The sequence below is a fragment of the Vigna umbellata genome, chromosome 11, assembly GCF_029865625.1.
Source record: "Vigna umbellata cultivar VRB3 chromosome 11, Vumbellata_1.0, whole genome shotgun sequence".
NCBI lineage: Eukaryota > Viridiplantae > Streptophyta > Magnoliopsida > Fabales > Fabaceae > Vigna > Vigna umbellata.
Genome location: NC_142175.1, coordinates 2,108,052 through 2,128,538, shown reverse-complemented (window position 1 = coordinate 2,128,538; position 20,487 = coordinate 2,108,052). Strand labels below are relative to the sequence as shown.

The 20,487-nt window shown below is 34.2% G+C and overlaps 1 protein-coding gene across 3 annotated transcripts; it reads left to right on the top strand.

The window, feature by feature from the left end:
- Nucleotides 1-290: 290 nt before the first annotated feature.
- On the top strand, nucleotides 291-18,652 carry LOC124822500 (ABC transporter B family member 11-like). 3 transcript variants are annotated; one of them, XM_088102641.1, is made up of 13 exons: nucleotides 291-415; nucleotides 720-997; nucleotides 2,898-2,952; nucleotides 8,357-8,532; nucleotides 10,285-10,506; nucleotides 13,965-14,209; nucleotides 14,289-14,814; nucleotides 14,903-15,176; nucleotides 15,396-16,261; nucleotides 16,342-16,608; nucleotides 16,717-16,980; nucleotides 17,091-17,384; nucleotides 18,130-18,652. In XM_088102641.1, the coding sequence occupies exons 2-13, from the start codon at nucleotides 749-751 to the stop codon at nucleotides 18,493-18,495; spliced, it is 3,804 nt and encodes a 1,267-aa protein (XP_087958767.1). In that variant the 5' UTR covers nucleotides 291-415; nucleotides 720-748; the 3' UTR covers nucleotides 18,496-18,652. The 3 variants fall into 3 exon arrangements, with proteins under 3 accessions (XP_087958767.1, XP_087958766.1, XP_087958765.1); XM_088102640.1 differs by having other exon boundaries at nucleotides 403-521; XM_088102639.1 differs by lacking the exon at nucleotides 291-415 and adding an exon at nucleotides 552-642.
- The last annotated feature ends 1,835 nt before the right edge of the window (nucleotides 18,653-20,487 follow it).

The window sequence follows — 20,487 nt, the reverse complement described above, 5'->3', positions numbered from 1 at the left end:
TGATGCATGATTTATCGCAAACAAAATCTTGAGTTTTGTTAAATATAAAACAAAACTTTCAATTAAGCCTAAAATCATTTGAGGAATATCTTTTGACATAGTTCATATATAAGGATGCGATTCACGACACTATGTTGTTAAAATTCAGTTGAATTGTGTGAAAAATTCGTTAATAATAATTCAATCAAATTAAAAATAATTTAATTTAATTTAGTTCAATAAAAAAATTGAATATATTTAAACTATTATATAATTTAATTTAGTTTCACTAATCAACTTTAAAGTTTAGTCTTACACCAGACCAATAGCATAAGTCTTTCATTTTCATGGAACCAACTGTTCCTTGTCTACGTTGAAAAAATCCCTCCCATCAAGATGTTTCTCTGCTTTCTTCTTATGGCATTTTGATACACAGGTTTGTTCATATTGATAGTTTTTCCTTTCACTCGTAATGAATGTGAATTGAGTTTGTAAAATTTTTCACTCTGGTAGAGCCCACAAAATTGGAAGCATCTATTTAGGTCAATTTACGCTTCTATCTCTTTTCTTATCCTAATATTTTCTTCTTTTTCCCATTCTTTTCCTAATTTCTACGCTTAGTTTCTTCTCTACCTCATTGCTGTGTAATCTGTATTCGTTAAGGTTCAGCACTTAATTTATTTTCGGTTACTGTTTTTGGCGTTAACGTTTTCTGTGTCGCTGATATTGTGTTGCTTTAGTTTTGTGTAATTGGAATTCTGATCCTGACATGGATGGCAAAGGAAGTTCTGCGGAAAGGGAAGAACAGAGAAAACAGAAGGGAAAAGCAGAGACGGTACCGTTTCGCAAGTTGTTCGCGTTTGCAGACTGCGCAGACATTATGTTGATGGTAGTTGGAAGCATTGGCGCCATTGGAAACGGTTTGGGATTTCCTCTGATGACATTACTGTTTGGTGAAATAATCCACTCCTTCGGATCTAACCAGAACAGCTCCGGCATAGTAGAAAAAGTGTCTCAGGTGAACAAATTTCTCCCTAATCATGTTTATAGATTAATAAAAAAATTACAATTTTATTATAAATATTTTAATTTTATTAATTTACACAAACTTTAATTTTATCAATTTAGTTTAAATTCTATTAATGATTCAAATAATTATTCTAATTAGACAAATGTTTAGATTTGAGTAACTGTATTCACACGTGACATGTATTTATTAAAAAAACATTAATATGATGTGGAGTTGATTTTTAAAAAGACTTTTACTCTGTGGTTCACTCACTATATTTTATAAATTTAAAAATTATTGTTGAACATAACTGTTAGAAATATTATATTTTTTATCTTTATCTTTTATCTTTTATCTTTCGTTTGTTATTATTTCTTATTTGTATTTTGGGCTTAGCTCATATTTCTTCTTTTATCTTTCAGTTAGTTTGTTATTATTTTTTATTTCTATTCTATTAAAAATAGAGAATTTTATGTGTGTTTAACATAAGGGAGATTAATCCTATATATAATTTTCATTATATTTAACATGGTATCAGAGCAGGTTTTCTGATCCCTTCCGGTGGTCTTTGCTGTCTGTCGGCGGTCGGCCGTGCTGTCTGTCGGCGGCCGGCCGTCATGGCCGCCGGCAGCCCCTAAAAATTTCATAAGATTCATTTTCTCTTCTTCTTAAATCTCAGCACCCAGAATCAAAGAGACAAGTCTCTTGGGAACCACTGCCTCCTCTGAACCAGCCGCCTTCTCGCAGGCCACCGTCACAGTTCCGACCGGTGACCAATGGATCTGGACCGTCTCTTCAAGCGCGACCTAACCTTGGCGGTCGCCGTCTTTGTCTCGTCTGCATGCGCTGTCACGCGCATCCACTCTCCGGAAATAGATCTCGAACGCGTGTTCATCACGCGCCGCCTTTTCAGCGTAGGTATCAAACCTAGTCGTCTCACCGAACCTCCCTCTCTCTGTTCAGACATTCCAGAGCAGCCATTGCTGCCATCGACGTCTGTCTTCTTCTCGCCGCATGCTTCCACATCTTCGGACCTCCTTCTTCTTTTTGCGTTTTTTTGTGCTTCGCCTCTGTAGTAGAGGGTTTCGCCTATATATTGCTGTTCTTGCCTTGTTCTTCCTTTCTTATTGTATATGCCACACAAATCTGCTGCGTTTATTGCGTCCTTCTCCACTGCTCTCCTTCATCCACTTCTGAAGTTGAAGTGTTTATTGCCTCCTTCTCCGCTGCTCTCCTTCATCCACTTTTGAAGTTGAAGTGTTTATTGCCTCCTTCTCCACTGCTGTTTGTTCATTGAGATGTGATAACCCATCTCTGCTTGCCTCACACTCTTGAAGACAAATCATCTAGTTCAAAATCAAGTTCAATTATTTCAAGCTTGGTTCATACAATTTGTATGCTCCAGGTTGAGGGGGAGTGTTAGAAATATTATATCTTTTATCTTTATCTTTTATCTTTCAGTTAGTTTGTTATTATTTCTTATTTGTATTTTGGGCTTAACCCATATTTCTTCTTTTATCTTTCAGTTAGTTTGTTATTATTTCTTATTTGTATTCTATTATAAATAGAGAACCTTATGTGTGTTTAACATAAGGGAGATTAATCCTATATATAATTTTCACTATATCTAACAATAACAATTATTAAAAGTTAAATGTGAGTTCAATTATTTTAATTATTAATGGAATTTAATAAAAACAGAATTAAAGTTTAAGTTGTATTAAGAATATAATGTTCTAATTATTATACTAAAATTAAAATATAATTGTACTTAAACAATCCTTTACTTTATCGTTTATAAATTAACTTATACAGCATTTAGAAAAATTGTTGATAAAAAAATTAGTTCCATTAAAGTTTATTCCAAGCTCTGTGCTAGTCATGGTTTGGTTCATGTTAAAATTTCCAGGTTTCTCTCAAATTTGTGTACTTGGCAGTAGGATCTGGGGTGGCAGCTTTCCTTCGTAAGTTCTCCCTGTTAAAAAATTATACATTTGTATATGTAAAATAATATTTTAAAAAACTTATAACTACCGGAGAGATTGCTTTTACTGTTATTTTTTTTAGTTTGATTAAGTTTTTGTAGTGTGTTTTTAATCTCACATTGCTTAGTATTGTGAGATGGTGTTTTTCACTTTGCTATATAAGAAAGTTTATGTAAAGTTTACAAATGTACCAAAACAAATACTTCTTAGTGTTGTTTATTTTTCTCTTCTCTTTTTTATTACCCTTGTTCCCAACAATTGGTATCAAGAGTCCATTTCTTAGTATGCTCTGTGGTTGCAACAACGTTTGATCTTTCACATCAAAAAAGATTTGGTCAGAGTAAATTTTCTTAGTATGCTCAGTGGCTGCAGCTGTGTCTGATCTTCCACATTAGAAAAGATTTTTTCTCTTGTTCTTGGGATCTCAGTTTAGAGAACTAGTGGGGGCTTTTCTTCAAAAGCAGTACGAGTAATAGCAATGGACGAAGGCAAGATGAAGATTGAAAAGTTCAATGGTGCAGACTTCGGCTTTTGGAAGATGCAAATAGAGGACTACCTGTATCAGAAAGGCATGCAATAACCTCTCACAGGCAGGAAACCAAAAGCTATGAAGGAAGATGAGTGGAGCTTTCTAGACATAAAAGCTCTCAGAGTCATCCGTTTTACGTTATCTCGTAATGTTGCTTTCAACATTGCAAAAGAAAAGACTATAGTTAGTCTTATGGCGGCCCTTTCCAGCATGTACGAAAAGTCGTCAACCGCAAACAAAGTTCACTTGATGAGGCGGTTGTTCAACCTACGGATGACAGAAGGCGAATCAACAACACAACATATAAACGAACTCAACACAATTACAATCCAGTTGTGTTCAGTTGGAATCAATTTCGATGAAGAAGTACGAGCTCTAATACTTCTTTCTTCCGTACTAGAGAGTTGGAATGCTACTGTCACAACTGTGAGTAGCTCCTTAGGAAGCAACAAGTTAAAGTTTGATAATGTTCGTGACGGATAGAGACGGGTGAATCAACAACCTCTTCAGTATTGCATACAGAGTCAAGAGGTAGAAGTTCAACCAGAGGAACCGGACGCGGCAAATCAAAGGGTAGTCCAAATCCAGAAATCATCAAAGCTCTAACAAATTGAAAACTATCAAATGTTGGAATTGCAGGAAGACTGGTCACTACAAAAATCAATGCAGGAGTGTCTCGAAGAAACAGGAGGTGAAAGATGAAGCAAACGTTGCTGTGACCTCAAGAGGAGGTGATGTGCTGATATGTTCGTTGGAAAACAAGGAAGAGTCTTGGGTGTTAGACTCTAGAGCATCCTTCCATGCAACCTCACAGAAAGAACTATTCGAGAATTATGTTCCTGGAAACCTTGGTAAGGTTTACCTTGGTAATGAGCAATCATGTGAGATTGTAGGTAAATGTGTAGTAAAGATTAAGTTAAATGGGTCTGTATGGGAATTGAAAAATGTCAGACATATTCCCGACCTGACGAAGAACTTAGTCTCAATGGGCCAGCTAGCCAGTGAAGGCTACACGACAATCTTCCACAGTGATGATTGAAAGATTTCAAAGGGTGCGATGACAATTGCTCGAGGCAAAAAGAGTGGTACTCTTTACAAGACAGCAGGAGCATGTCATTTGATTGCAGTTGCAGCAAATGAAAATCCCAATTTATGGCACCAAAGACTTGGGCATATGAGTGAGAAAGGGATGAAGGTCATGCACTCAAAAGGAAAGTTACCAAGTCTTCAGTTAGTAGAAATTGACATGTGTGCAGATTGTATACTTGGAAAGCAAAAGAGAGTCAGCTTTCCGACAAGTAGAAGAACCCCAAAGAAAGAGAAGCTTGAGCTTATCCACTCTGATGTTTGGGGACCAACGACTGTCCCATCCGTTGGTGGGAAGCAATACTTCGTGACTTTTATTGATGATCACTCCAGAAAGGTATGAGTTTACTTTCTGAAACACAAGTTTGAAGTATTTGAAGCTTTTAAGATTTGGAAAGCCATGGTGGAGAATGAGACAGGATTGAAGATTAAGAAGCTCAGATCCGACAATGGTGGTGAGTATGTAAACACTAGATTGAAGAAGTTTTGTTATGAGCACGAAATCAGAATGGAGAGAACCGTGACAGGTACGCCTCAACACAACGGTGTAGCTGAGCGTATGAATCGAACGTTGACTGAAAGAGCCAAAAGCATGCGTGTATAGTCATGCTTACCAAAACAGTTTTGGGCAGAAGCAATCAACACAACAACTTACTTGATCAACCGAAGTCCATCGGTACCATTGGAGCACAAGATATCGGAAGAGGTATGGAGCGAAAAAAAGGTAAAACTCTCACATCTTAGAGTTTTCGGCTATGTAGCATATGTGCATATTAGCAATCAAGTTAGAAACAAACTTGATCCAAAATCAAAGAAGTGTACTTTTCTTGGTTTTGGTGAAGATGAGTTTGGCTACCGCATATGGGATGATGAAAACAAAAAGATGATCCGTAGCAGAGATGTAATCTTCAATGAAAAAGTGATGTACAAGAACATGCATAATACTGGCACCAGAAACTCAGAAACGAGTGGACCAGTTTATGCAGAGGTGGAAGATATCCTAGAAAGTCCTATATTGAGGAGTCCTCAGCTAGAGGAATCAAATGAAGAAAACAATGAGCAATCAGAACCTCTTACTCCAACTCCTGTATTGAGAAGATCCTCTCGGCCCCATGTGCCTAACAAGAGATACATAGACTACATGTTACTGACTGATGGAGGGGAGCCTGAAGATTATATGGAAGCTTGTCAAACCACGGATGCCGACAAGTGGGAGCTTGCTATGAAAGACGAGATAAAGTCTTTGATCTCAAATCAGACATGACAACTAGTTGAGTTACCTATGGGAAAGAAAGCACTTCACAACAAATAGGTGTATCGGGTGAAGGAAGACCATGATGGTTCCAAGCGATACAAGGCTCGACTGGTTGTCAAAGGATTTCAGTAGAAAGAAGGAGTTGACTACACTGAAATCTTTGCTCCAGTTGTCAAGCTCAATACTATCAGGATTGTGCTATGTATTGTGGCTAGTGAGGAACTCTACCTAAAGCAATTAGATGTGAAGACTGCATTTCTTCATGGAGATCTATATGAGGAGATTTAAATGCACCAGCCTGAAGGTTTTTCAGAAGGAAAGAAGAAAAACATGGTGTGCAAATTGAAGAAGAGCCTGTATGGCCTGAATCAAGCTCCAAGACAGTGGTATAGAAAGTTTGAAAGCTTCATGCACAAGGAAGGTTTCCAGAAGTGCAATGTTGATCATTGTTGTTTCTTCAAGAGGTACAAGTCTAGCTATGTCATTTTGCTACTTTATGTTGATGACATGTTAGTAGCAAGATCAAATATAACAGACATCAGAAATTTGAAGATGCAATTGTCAAAAGAATTTGACATGAAGGACTTAGGCCCATCAAAGAAGATTCTTGGAATGCAAATCACGAAAGATAAGCAAAAAGGAGTTTTGTAGTTATCTCAGATAGAGTACATCAACCGTGTTGTGCAGAGATTTAACGTGGACAAGGCCAAACCAGTTAGTACTCCTTTGGCCAGTCATTTTCGTCTATCCAAGGATCAGTCTCCTCAGACAAAAGAAGAATAAGAGATTATGGCTAAGATTCAGTATGTTTCAACCATTGGAAGTCTGATGTACGCGATGGTATGCACAAGGCCAGACATTGGCTATGTAGTGGGAGTTGTAAGCAGGTTTATGTCAAGTCCAGGTAAAGCTCACTGGGAAGCTGTGAAATGGATTTTGCGATATCTACGAGAAACTAAGGAGAAGTGTTTGTGCTTTAGTAAAGGTGAACTAAAAGTACAAGGTTACGTAGATGCAGACTTTGCTGGAGAAATTGATTATCGAAGAAGTACCACTGGCTACATATTTACTGTTGGAACTACAACTGTTAGTTGGATGTCACAAATACAAAAGATCGTTGCTCTATCCACTATAGAGGCTGAATATGTAGCAGTAACAGAAGCTAGGAAAGGATTGTTGACATAGTTGGGATCCAGGAAAGGACTGTTTTGCACAGTGATAGTCAAAGTGCAATACATCTGGCTAAGAATTCAACTTTTCACTCCAGAACGAAGCATATTGATCTCCGTTATCACTTCATCAGATCTCTGCTTGAGGATGAAGTACTAACGTTGAGAAAGATACTAGGAAGTAAGAACCCAACGGATATGTTGACAAAGGTTGTCACAATAGAAAAATTGAGGCTTTAACTGATGATGAAGGCAGTTACACTATGTGGTAATCAAACTCCAAGTGAGAGAATTGTTAGTTTTTTGTAATTTGATTAAGTTTTTGTAGTGTGTTTTTAGTCCCACATTGCTTAGTATTGTGAGATGATGTTCTACTATATAAGAAAGCTTATCTAAGGTTTACAAATGTACCAAAACAAATACTTCTTAGTGTTGTTTATTTCTCTCTTCTCTCCTTTATTACTCTTGTTCCCAACATTTACAATAATATAGAGATTATAAAGTAAATTTTTATAATTATAAATAAAATAAAAGGTATAATTCTTTTTTATAATTATAAGAGAAATAATAAGTATCAAATGGTTATGTAAACTTATTTGATTTATAAAATGTGATTACTCAAATTTTTTTTTTCTTCTCGTCAGGGTAAAAAATTACTAATATTTTAACAAGATATAAATTATCAAATTAAAACATTAAAAATGGATAAAAAATATATAGTATCAATAATACCTATAATATTGTATACTGCTCTTTTCATAACAAAAATGCCACTTAAAAACTAAAAGTGAACTTTTTAATTTTTTTTACTGTGAGCTATTTATTAGGTTATTCAATCAATGCCGGAAACAAATTTATATTAATTATTGAAAAGAAATTAACTAACTTTTGGGATTTGCTTGACAGACAGGAAAATTAAAGGGTTGGAAGAGATTTAACTTTGTTATTTTGAAAGATAACAAAAAATAATTTTAAAAAATTGTGTCACTCATTTTACTTTTTTTCTCATAACTTTTTTATCAAATTAATTAAATCACATAGTTTTTTCAATATTTTATCTTTATATTGTATTTATTTATGCTTCACTCAACAAAAGTCAATTTTATTTAGTTTTAATTATTATTTAATTTCGTTATTTCTGTTTTTTCTTTTCTTAAAACCAAACACATCTAACTTTATTAGAAGAGATATATACAGTCATTACACACAAATTGGAATTTAAAATATCACGAAATAAAAGTGAGATATATTTGCTAAGCAAAATGGTAATGGAAGTTGAAAACAAAAATTACTGAGTTTTATAGAAATTTTGCCAAACTTGAAAAATAAAGATTAATTTTTCAGAGGTGACTTGCTGGATGGTGACTGGGGAAAGACAGGCGGCGAGAATAAGGGAATTGTATCTGAAAACTATACTAAGACAAGACATTGCTTTCTTTGACAAGGCGACAAACACTGGTGAAGTGATAGGAAGAATATCAGGTGATACTGTTCTCATTCAAGATGCCATGGGAGAGAAGGTATGTATTTAAACTATGTTACTTTGATTAAGATAATTATGCTTCACATTATGGTTATTTTTATAGAAGGATTGGGTAAATGTAAAATTGATGAATAAAGAGTGTCTACGGTAGGGGATAAACTAATATCACTCAACTTTTTTTTTTATGGTTTTTCGTGTGAGAGTATTTGGAGGAGATAATTTGGGGAGAGTAATTAATTGAATTTGAGGAGATTTGAAGGTAAATTATTTATTATTTGTTTGAGTAGATTTGGAGGTAATTAAGAGTGGATTTGGAAGTAAACTGTGAAAGGGCTTAGAACACAATAGAACCGAGTACAATAGACAGAACTGAATACGTTGTAAGCAATTTCTTGTAAGCACTGGAACCGGATACACCATATTTGGAATCGAATACACCATTGGGAACCGAATAGTTCATCTTCAGAAATTCTTCACCCTCTAGAACCGAATACTGCTACAAAGTAATCGAATACACCTCCAGTTCTTCCTCTTCAAATGCTTCGAACTGGTCTTCATCTTCAACCATCAGCCATGACTGGAGTTGAAATTATAAAATATGTAAATAGTAAATTAAATATTGTACGTAAATCCTTGCAAATCGCTCCACTCTAACGGGTGATGAAAAATACCTCAATCCCACAAATCCGCGCCTTTCCATAGTTGTATTTACGTTAAAGTGAACACGGATCGTCCTGCATATCTGTGCTCTCATCCTCTACAAAATCAGCTTAAACGTTAATAAGTTGTCCAATATTTTTATCAATTGTTTAAGGGTTTAGATAATGAGTGAACGTCCATATGAGTTGGGTACACAGCTATAGTATTGAATATTTGAAAGGAAAACTTTTATTGAAATTATTAGCATTTTAGTAAGATCATGATTTCTTTAACAACTTTTTTATATACAATTTTTTTGACAATAAATTATGTGTCTTTTGTACGTATTCTAAAAAATTTGTATTGAAAGTAAACACTCAACATTAGCATATCTGCAGGAGAACAACTACAGACAAATGGTTGGTAAGGCCACTAACAAGGTCATTCTAAGAGGTCAAACAAAAGATTATTAATGACTAAAGGAAGATGACCAAAAAAGGTTTCCCGAGTATTGTGGTCATACCATATTGAATCTGTATCAACTACTCAGGAGACGCTGTTCAATTTAGTGTATAGAGTCAACGTCATCCCTACAAATTTCAAAGTATTTTACCGTGTTACGAAAAGCACAAGCAAATCAGATAGGAAACAAACTTTCACCAAAATGGTCGGACCATACTGAATGAAGGAAGAGATCGACAGGAGAATAGGCCTTTTCTTTCTACCTACGCCCCATTTTTTCTTCTTTCACCCCATAAAAGTTTTAATCTCTAAACTATCTCTTCTTAAAATTGTAATAAAAATCTCAACACCTCCTTATTTCCGAATCTAATAAATGCTTTTCAAAATACTTGATCTGAAAAAAAAAATTAAATTTAAAATTAAATGTTTCTCAAGATATTTTTCGAAAATATAATATTTTTTTAAAAATTGAACATTTTATAAATCATTTCAGATCTGAAAATACATCTCAGAAAATTAATCTAAAATATGTAAAATAATTATATTCTAAAATAACTTTGGTAGACAAAGAGTAATCTCATACTCCTTTCCATACAGTTAGTATGTGAGAGTGAAACAAATAAGTTACAATTTTATCTTGTTAGATTAATTGCATCTTTAATCGCGTTTAGTTTACTTTTTGGAACAGGTTGGGAAATTTGTGCAGTTGATAGCAACATTCGTAGGGGGCTTCGCAATATCCTTTGCCAAAGGGTGGCTTCTGACACTTGTCATGTTGTGCCTTTTTCCGCTTCTTGTTGCGTCAGGGGCTGCTATGGCCATCATGCAAGGCAGGATGGCTTCTAGAGGTCAAGTTGCCTATGCAAAAGCTGCACACATTGTTCAGCAGACAATTGCCTCAATAAGAACAGTAAGAAGTTTAACATATCTACAGACTTATACTCATGATTCCTTAATTACTGTCAATTATATATTTTTTTTTGTTTTAATATTTACAGTAATCTTCTTTACACGTAATATGAAAATGCAGGATAAAAACTGTCGATAAAATGTTGTGCAAATACTTAAAAGGTTTGTGTAAAAGAACAGAAAACATTATATAATTTTACGAAACTTCAATATTAATTAATCAAATTTACTCATGTGTTTATTTTTTCATGCAAAAAGGAACAGAGGCTGGTTTTAGTTAAGTGATTCTATTGATTTATTTAGAAATATTTTTAAATGTCATAAATTTTAACTTTTGAAAAATATTGATTCGCTATATTAATTTTAAAATTAATCTATAATAATAATAATAATAATTCAGTGTCATGTCATGTCATGAAAAAGATTCGACGTTCAACTAAATTTATAATTTGCTTTTGTTTCTGAAACTTATCTAAATCACTTTATGTGAAAGTTCAAATCACTGTCTAAATTGTTTCTGAGTAAATTAAGGTTGTGTTCATATGGGTTAATTTACTGTTAACGATGATTGGGGAGCGAAGAAACGAAGTGAATGTCGTGTTCGTTTGATAAGAACTGCGCGGAAGGAATAGGAGGCAATTGCGAGACGGGCACCTTTTTCGTCACCCGGAGGAAAGCGACGATTTGGAGGGAATTTAGACAAAATATCTCGTGTACCCCTCAAATATTTCCTAACTCCCCAAAATCCTTCACTCTCTCTCTCTGGCCCCACCACCCTTCTCTCTCTCACAACTCTCACACCAATCTCAATCTTCATCAACATTCCATATACTCACCATTTTTTTACTCAACCTTCCAAGCATATAGAAACAAGAAAAATTGAAAAAGCGAAAGCAGGTAGCTATTTGGTGTGTGAAGGAGAGATCTGAGTGAGAAGGTTTGTGAAAGGAAGGTGGTAGCAGAAGTGTTTTAATTATATTTTTTAAATTATTTTTAATAATTATTCCAAATTTTTAATTTTTAATAAACATTTTTACAATTAAATATAACATTAATAAATATAATTTTATATTACTTTAATACCTAGGGACATTTTGGTAATCTTTAATTTCTACTAATTAAATTAATTTTTTAAAATCGTCACATCAATCAAATTCTACACTAATTCTCACAAACTTCAACCCAAAATTCACTCTTAATTACCTTCAAATCTCCTCAAATAAACACACAAAAAAATCACCCTCAAATCCCCTCAAATCCACTCAATCACTCTTCCCCAATCACTCTCCCCCAATTACCTCCAACTAAACACACCCTAAAAGAAATTAGAAAGGATGAAAAAGTTAAAGAAGAAAGATTAATAATTAACAAAAGGTTCAATAATCTAATAGAGACCTAGAAGTATATTTAAGTTATTTTTTAAATATCTTCTACATCAGAGATACTTTAGTGGTTAATATCATTAGCCATATGATAGGAAGAATATTAATAACTTTAAGGGTGATACATAGACCCTAATTTCTATTATACATCTATAGAACACCAATAAAACTATATTTTTATTTTAAAATCTAAAATAATAAAAAAATAAAAAAATAGAAAAATAAAAATATTAGCTTTTATTAGGTGTCAAATAGGAGTGAAAAACTTTATGTTGTATATCTAAAATTTTCCTAACTTTAAATGGATAAATCACTCTTTTCTTCATGTATCATTTTGAGATGATATTGAACAACGTGGTATTTTTAACATATGTATCATTTTCTAAATTCAAATTTTTATTTAAACAAAAATAATATAATCCTTCTATTTAAACTGTACGAATTTAAAAAAAACCAAATTATTACTTGTCATCTGTTTTCGACTATTATTATTGGAAAACACATTCTTAACATTTATAATTTATAAATTACATGAATATATTGTTATCTGATATAAAAATAATCTATTTCTTCTATATAAAGTTAAAAACTAAAAAGAGAATAAAGTTACATTTCTGCAAACTTAACCATTGTCTCTAGAAAATACATTCCCGACAAAGTTCATCTAAAACTGATTTAACAACTTCAAATTGTTTTACGACATATAAAGATATCATACCAAAAATATACGAATATAATTTTATTTATACAAAAAATAATATAATCCTTCTATTTAGACTCTACAAATTTAAAAAAAAAATATTACTTGTTTTTTATTATCTTTGGAAAACATATGCGTCTAACTTACCATATTTTAACCCAACTTTGATATTCAAAATACATATTAAGCTAAATATTTTTACTTATTTATACCATTGTTATGTTGGAGTTATGTCAAAGTTGTATCATAACTTTCATAGACTAAAAAAAGTACTATTGTATTGTGGTACACAAGTTAGCATTACATAGATATGATACAATTATTTATGGTAATATCATGAGGGAGAAATTATATAAACTGTGACGTGTCTAAAACTTATCTTTTTTTAAACCAAAATTTTGAGACATTTTATTTATAGCTTATATGGTGTTTAACTTTGTTATTGTTGTGATAAACAAAAACCAAAAAAACAGAATCAGTTTATGCTTTCGTATATAAATGTTGTAATTCAAACTTTTAGTTTTTTATCAGAAATACAGAAGTTATTCAGTACCTTGTGTGTGCCTTCCTTTGCTCTGTGTGTGTTCATCTTCTTCATTTGTCCGGCGTGGTGTGAGGAGTGTGCCCTGGAACCCTAAGAAGCATTTCTCTGGCTTCTCTCTAGAAAGATCAGAGTGTGAAATGTGTCTTCTCTCTCTTACCTTTGTGATTAATACGTTGTGGTGTGATTTCTCTCTTTTACCCCTCAAGTCTTAATAGTTATAAGTATTCAACGTGGGATTTATGTTAACATTTGAATTTAATAATCTTCCCAAGTCTCTATTTTTCGTCAAATATAGAGTAACCTTTACTTACGCAGTTCTTATAGTTATGATGTTGTGTTTTGTTGTTGGTATAATGGTCTAAATTGGTTACTGAGACACATCATATTTGTTACCGTATATGAGTACTTTTATTAGAATGTCATGAGGTTATATAAATGTGACACAAGCTCAATCCAACAAGAGATTGACATAATTTTTAATCCAAAATTTGAAAACAATGAATTTATGATCATGTTTAATTTTGTCATTTATATTTTGTTTTAGAACTTAGATCATTATCATGGTAAGTTAATTTTGAAACATGTTGCATTCTCAATATATATGTACCATGTGGTAGTTGTAACCCTACGTTTCAGTTTTTGAATATTGCATTATGTGATAATATCCTTTCAAACCGTCATGTAAGAAATTAGAGTGATTTAAGTTAATGTCAAGTGGTTTGAACTGGCAATATTATAAATCTAGAAGTCCTGTAGGCAACAACATAAAGCATAATCGAGGCTTTAATATGAATATAATAATCCTACACATACTTTACTGCGATAATTTTCAGGTTGCTTCTTTTACTGGGGAGAAACAAGCAGTGTCTGACTACAGAAAATTTCTTGTAGAAGCTTACGTAACTGGCGTTCATGAAGGTTCTGTTGCTGGCGTGGCCCTTGGCACAGTTATGCTTCTTGTTTTCAGCGGTTATGCTTTGGCAGTGTGGTTTGGCGCAAAGATGATTATTGAAAATGGAGAAAAATATAATGGGGGCACGGTGCTCAATGTGATTGCTTCTTTATTAACTGCTTCAATGTAAGTAAGCATCATCTTAATGTATTTATGAACCAAAACTTCATTGATATGACTTGTTCTTGTATTTGCCATACCTTAGGTCTCTTGGGGAGGCATCCCCTATCATGAGTGCTTTTGCTGCGGGTCAAGCTGCTGCATACAAAATGTTTGAAACAATTGCGAGGAAGCCAGAGATAGATGCTTATGATCCAAATGGGAAAATATTAGAGGATATTGAAGGTGAAATAGAGTTGAGGGATGTTTGCTTCAGTTATCCAGCGAGGCCTGAGGAGTTGGTACTCAATAGGTTCTCTCTTGATATACCTAGTGGTACGAGTGCTGCACTGGTGGGACAAAGCGGGAGTGGAAAATCCACGGTTATCAGTTTGATAGAGAGATTCTATGATCCTCAAGAAGGTCAAGTTCTTATTGATGGCATTAACCTGAAAGAGTTTCAGCTTAGGTGGATGAGGGGGAAAATTGGCCTTGTTAATCAGGAGCCAGTGTTGTTTGCATCAAGCATTAAGGATAACATTGCATATGGAAAGGAAGGAGCCACAACTGAAGAGATTAGATCAGCATCTGAACTTGCAAATGCTGCTAAATTCATTGATAAACTGCCACAGGTTCTACATTTTTTCCAGAGACTGGATTTTTTACTGTATTCTTAGAAATTGTTATAAACTTTTAAATTTTACATTGCCAAGCTTGCAGGGATTGAACACAATGGTTGGTGAACAAGGAACTCAACTCTCTGGTGGACAAAAACAGCGCATTGCCATAGCAAGAGCAATCCTAAAGGATCCAAGAATTCTTCTTCTGGACGAAGCTACAAGTGCCCTTGATGCAGAGTCCGAAAGAACAGTGCAAGAGGCTCTAGACAGGGTCATGGTTAATCGAACTACTGTTGTTGTGGCACATCGGTTGAGCACAGTGAGGAATGCTGATACGATTGTTGTAATTCATAGAGGGAAGGTGGTTGAAAAAGGTATCATACATGTTTATCCAAACATATGGTTAATTTCTTTTCATTTATTCAACCTTTCATCACGAAAAGATGATTAATTATTATGATTTTGATGCACACTTTAGTAATTTTCAATATTTTTATTTATAATATGATTAAAAGAGTGTGCTATTAGCATTTCAGTAGAATGCAAAGCGTAAAAATTGTTTGTATGTATAACTTCGAGTGTTTGCTAATTAGGAACACACTCAGAACTGGTGAAGGATCTCGAGGGAGCTTACTCTCAATTGATACGTTTACAAGAAGTAAACAAAGAATCAGAAGAAACTACAAGCTTTCACAGCAAGAGCGAACTTTCTACGGAATCCTCTACACTGTTAAACAAAAAGATATCAACTCGGAGATCTATCAGTAGGGGATCATCTTTGGGGAGTAGTAGCCGACACTCATTTTCGCTTTCTGGTTTACCCAAAGGTGTTAGTGTCCCTGATACTGAAAGTGATGACGCATTACTCGAAACACAAGCACAAGTGGTTTCACTCCGCCGGCTTGCTTCCCTCAACAAACCAGAGGTTCCAGTTCTTCTGATTGGATGTCTAGCTGCCATAGCAAATGGTGTTATACTTCCCATATTTGGGGTGTTGATTTCCACTGCGGTCAAAATATTTTATGAGCCAGTTGATGAGATGAAAAAGGACTCCAAATTTTGGGCACTTATGTTCGTGGTTCTTGGTCTTGCATCATTTTTGGTAATTCCAGCTCGAGCATACTTTTTTTCTGTGGCTGGATGCAAGTTAATCCAACGTATCAGGGTAATATGTTTTGAGAAAGTGGTGAACATGGAGGTTGGTTGGTTTGATGAGCCTAGCAACTCAAGTGGTGCTATAAGTGCAAGGCTCTCAGCAATTGCTACTTCTGTGCGCACCCTTGTTGGTGATGCACTGGGGCTGTTGGTCCAAAATTTAACATGTGCCTTGGCAGGTTTGATTATTGCTTTCATTGCATGCTGGCAATTGGCTTTGATTATTCTTGTCTTGATTCCCCTTATTGGCGCAAATGGCTATGTTCAAACGAAGTTCATGAAGGGGTTCAGCAAAGACGCAAAGGTGAGTTGGGATTTTTTCCACGCCATGCATTGTTTAAATTCCTAGAAATGGTCTATTTAGTCATGGATTCTGGCACACAGATGATGTACGAGGAAGCAAGCCAAGTTGCCAAGGATGCAGTTGGAAATATAAGAACAGTAGCTTCTTTCTGTGCAGAAGATAAGGTAATGGAATTGTATAGGAAGAAATGTGAAGACCCCATGAAAACAGGGATATGGCAAGGGTTGATCAGCGGATTAGGATTTGGGGTTTCATTTTTCTTACTATTTTGTGTCTATGCAACTAGTTTCTATGCAGGAGCTAGACTAGTGGCCGCTGGAGAAACATCATTCTCCAATGTTTTTCGGGTACAAATTAACTTTTTCATTTCATTATTAACTTGGGACAAAAAGCAAGTGCAGTGCTAGTTGTCAACACTGCATATGTCCTTGAAAATGAAAAGACATGTTTTGCAGGTTTTCTTTGCTTTAACTATGGCAGCTATTGGGGTTTCCCAGTTTAGCACAATTTCTCCTGATTCTGGCAAAGCCAAGTCAGTAACTGCGGCCATATTTGGAATAATTGATAAGAAGTCAGAGATAGATCCAAGTGACGAGACTGGTACCACATTGGATATAGTTGAGGGAGAAATTGAGCTTCATCAAGTGAGTTTCAACTACCCGTCAAGGCCAAAGATACAGATTTTTCGAGACCTTAACTTGGTTATCCATTCTGGCAAGGTAAAATTTAAGTTCTATATTTAAACATGGTTTCATTGCAAAAGGAAGCTAAAGCACGTATATATATTGTAACTTGTAACTAATGGTTACGAACAAAACTTATGTTCCAGACAGTGGCCCTTGTTGGTGAAAGTGGATGTGGAAAATCGACAGTGATTTCGTTGTTGCAGAGATTTTATATTCCAAATTCAGGTGAAATCAAACTTGACGGTGTACCAATTGAGGAGTTACAATTGAAGTGGTTTAGGCAGCAAATGGGTTTGGTAAGCCAAGAGCCAGTATTGTTCAATGACACTATTCGTGGTAACATTGCTTATGGGAAGGGAGGTGAAGCAAGTGAAGCAGAAATCATAACAGCCGCAGAACAAGCTAATGCCCATGTATTTATCAGTGCCTTACAACAGGTAAAGTTAACAGAAAGTTTTATAATGTGTGAATTTTCAACCAAATTTAAAGCTTTAATACATTACACATTTAATGAATTTTCTTTTCGTCTAAATTACTGAATGAAATTTCAAATCTGATCATTTATTGAACAGTACAAACAGTAGCTATGATATTATATTCAAGTATAGTAAAATTTTCGACTGAAATGAGATACTCCTGAACCGGGTATCATGATAAACCTGGTTCTGATACTACTATTGAAATATATATATTTTTGGAATAAATTAGATAAATAGACCATACTTGAGCAATGAGTTGTCGAAACTTGATAACTTTTTAACATAAAAACATTAAGACTTAATATTTGTGGTCATGTTTTTAGGATTTTAATGGTCTTCGTTTTTTTATAGGAAAATGATACTTGAACAACCATTTTTGACAACATTTAGACACGCGCACACGTGTCAAAATCTGAGTGGTCCAGTTGGAAAAATTAAATGAAAATGGACCACTCAGATTTTGACACGTGTGCGCGTGTCTAAATGTTGTCAAAAATGGTTGTTCAAGTGTCATTTTCCTTTTTTATAAGTTTCATTTCTACTCAATTTGGATTTTCAGTTCATAACTAAAATCCTAACAACTGTCAACTTTTGTGCTTTATTTCTTGTGTTCAGTTTGCAACCGTCTCAAAGTATATTTGTCGAAGAGTTGAACTTTTCATATGTATTTCGTGCTTTGGTAACGTTTTCTCATTTATGACAGAGTTATAACACCGTAGTGGGAGAAAGGGGAACACAATTATCTGGTGGGCAGAAGCAAAGGGTAGCCATTGCCCGTGCTTTGATTAAAAGTCCAAAGATATTGCTATTAGACGAAGCCACAAGTGCATTAGACGCTGAGTCAGAGAGAGTTGTTCAGGATGCATTGGACAAAGTCATTGTGAATAGAACCACTGTGGTTGTGGCTCATCGCCTATCTGCAATAAAAAATGCAGATTTGATTGCTGTTGTTAAAGATGGAGTCATCGTGGAGAAGGGAAGCCATGAAACACTCGTTAAAGTCACCAACGGGTTTTACGCTTCCTTAGTCCAACTTCACTCAAATGGTTCAAAAACTAGAGTACCCTGAGAAACAAGAACGAGAAAATATTGTAAGTTAATAAATTCATGAACTCGTGTTACGTTAAGGATAGTATGACATTTACTATTAGTTGGCTAATTCCTTAAAATACAGCCCTGTGTGATCACAAGCCACTATTATACTTAGAACATGTGTTGTTTTTTTAGGAGCTTCTAAAACTTAAAAATATCAAGTTAAATTTAATTAGTGCTAAATTAAAATTAGTTTATAGATAAGTGGAAAATAAAAATTTTAAATAATTACATTTGTAAGATATATTATGTTTATCTTATCTTTTATCTTTTATTTTTAGTTAGTTTTTATTATTTCTTATTTGTATTTTGGGTTTAACCTATTATAAATGGAGGATCTTATGTGTATATTTAATACAAGAGAAATTAATCTTATATATAATTTTAACTATATTCAACATGGTATTAGAGTCTAGTTCTTTTGAGGAAAATTTTTTTGCCTTTGCCACTACACTCCTTTCTGCCACTACCAGAGTTCTAGTTTCGACGAACGATTATACAGTTTTGATCGTCTCGGCCAGGTGACCATCGTGCCGTCAACGACGCCTTCATTGGAGCTCTTATACGCTCTCGATGCTTTTTGAAGTCATGGATATGTTCCTTTTTTCGTCGTGTATGGTGGCATGTTTTGTCTCCTCTTATGCAACGATTTAGAGCGTCAAGATCGCACTTTTTCCTCTTTCAGGTTCGTCATATGTGGTTGCACGTGTAACGCTCCAAATTCTGCGATGCCACATGTTTACAAAAACCGAATATTTATAAACTTTCTTATAGCGCGAAACGTATTTTTCAAAAACCTTAACTTTTAACATGCATAATTTACTCAAAACATAGTAGTTCCAAAAGCCTTGTCTAATTACATTATTCCAAAAGTCATAAAACTGACTAAGGAAATAAAACAACTATAATTACATTATTTCAAAAGTCTATACCATAAGAACTTTTTAAAGAGACCCAAATATTTCTCCCGTCATCTCACAAATCTATCATGCCTCTGTAACATCTATAATATCCTCTATTCACGTAAACATCATCGTCGATAATATCATTCACAAACACAAACAAAAACATGTATGTGATAAGCTATCGATAAAACAATCATAATAACAAAATATAAACATATTGATTATATCAACAATAATCAAACACTGCATACATTGTAGTAATACCAATAGGAGTTGTTTAACATAATTAACACTATGTGTAGAATATACCTAAGGTACTCTATTTATAATAAAAGACCTTAAGAAGTAATAACAACCAATTAAAATAAAAGATATAAATAAGATAAAATAAATTTATCTTTAACTTAATTAATTATGATAAGTTCTTAGATACTATATTATATCTTAATTTTTTATTTTAATTTATTATGATAAGTTCCTAAATAATGCATTATATTTTATTGGGTTAAATAATTTTTTAGTTCCTAAACTATCAAACGATTTTGGTTTTCGTCCCTTTTTGAAAGGTTTGTTCATTTTAGTCCTCTTAGTTTTGAAACTCTTATGTTTAGTCCTTAAAAAGTAACGGTGTTAAGTTTTCTTTGATGTGGCAAACGAGCGAGCCCACGGTGATGCCACGTTTCTCTTTTTTTCTTCTCTTTTACTCTTAAACGGAGCAGTGTCCACCACCTCCCACAACCACCACCACATCGGCCTTCACTACAGTTGCCTGAAGCAGCCTCCTATCAGTAGAAGAAATCCATCTGGCCAGACAACACCACCATCACCACCGACATTGTTCTCCTCAGCCACGAGCTTTCTATTAAGGTCAACGTTGTTGTCTTAGAACTTCGTGCTCTGTTCGAATTTGGCAATGTCGGTGTCGGTCACCTGAAACTCTCATATCTCCTTCTCAAACACTACTTGAGTTATCTGAGAGTTTGTTACCATATGATGGAGTTTCATTTGATTTTGATTCATCAAGGTCACCAGTAGATGCATCTGCTTTAATTATAATAGGATAG

Excerpts from the sequence above, each read along its gene's own strand:
- LOC124822500 (XM_088102641.1), top strand. The coding sequence starts at position 749 with ATGGATGGCAAAGGAAGTTCTGCGGAAAGGGAAGAACAGAGAAAACAG. Across the intron at positions 2,953-8,356 it reads TGGGGTGGCAGCTTTCCTTC|AGGTGACTTGCTGGATGGTG; the intron begins GTAAGTTCTCCC and ends TTAATTTTTCAG. Across the intron at positions 16,262-16,341 it reads GGTTCAGCAAAGACGCAAAG|ATGATGTACGAGGAAGCAAG; the intron begins GTGAGTTGGGAT and ends TCTGGCACACAG.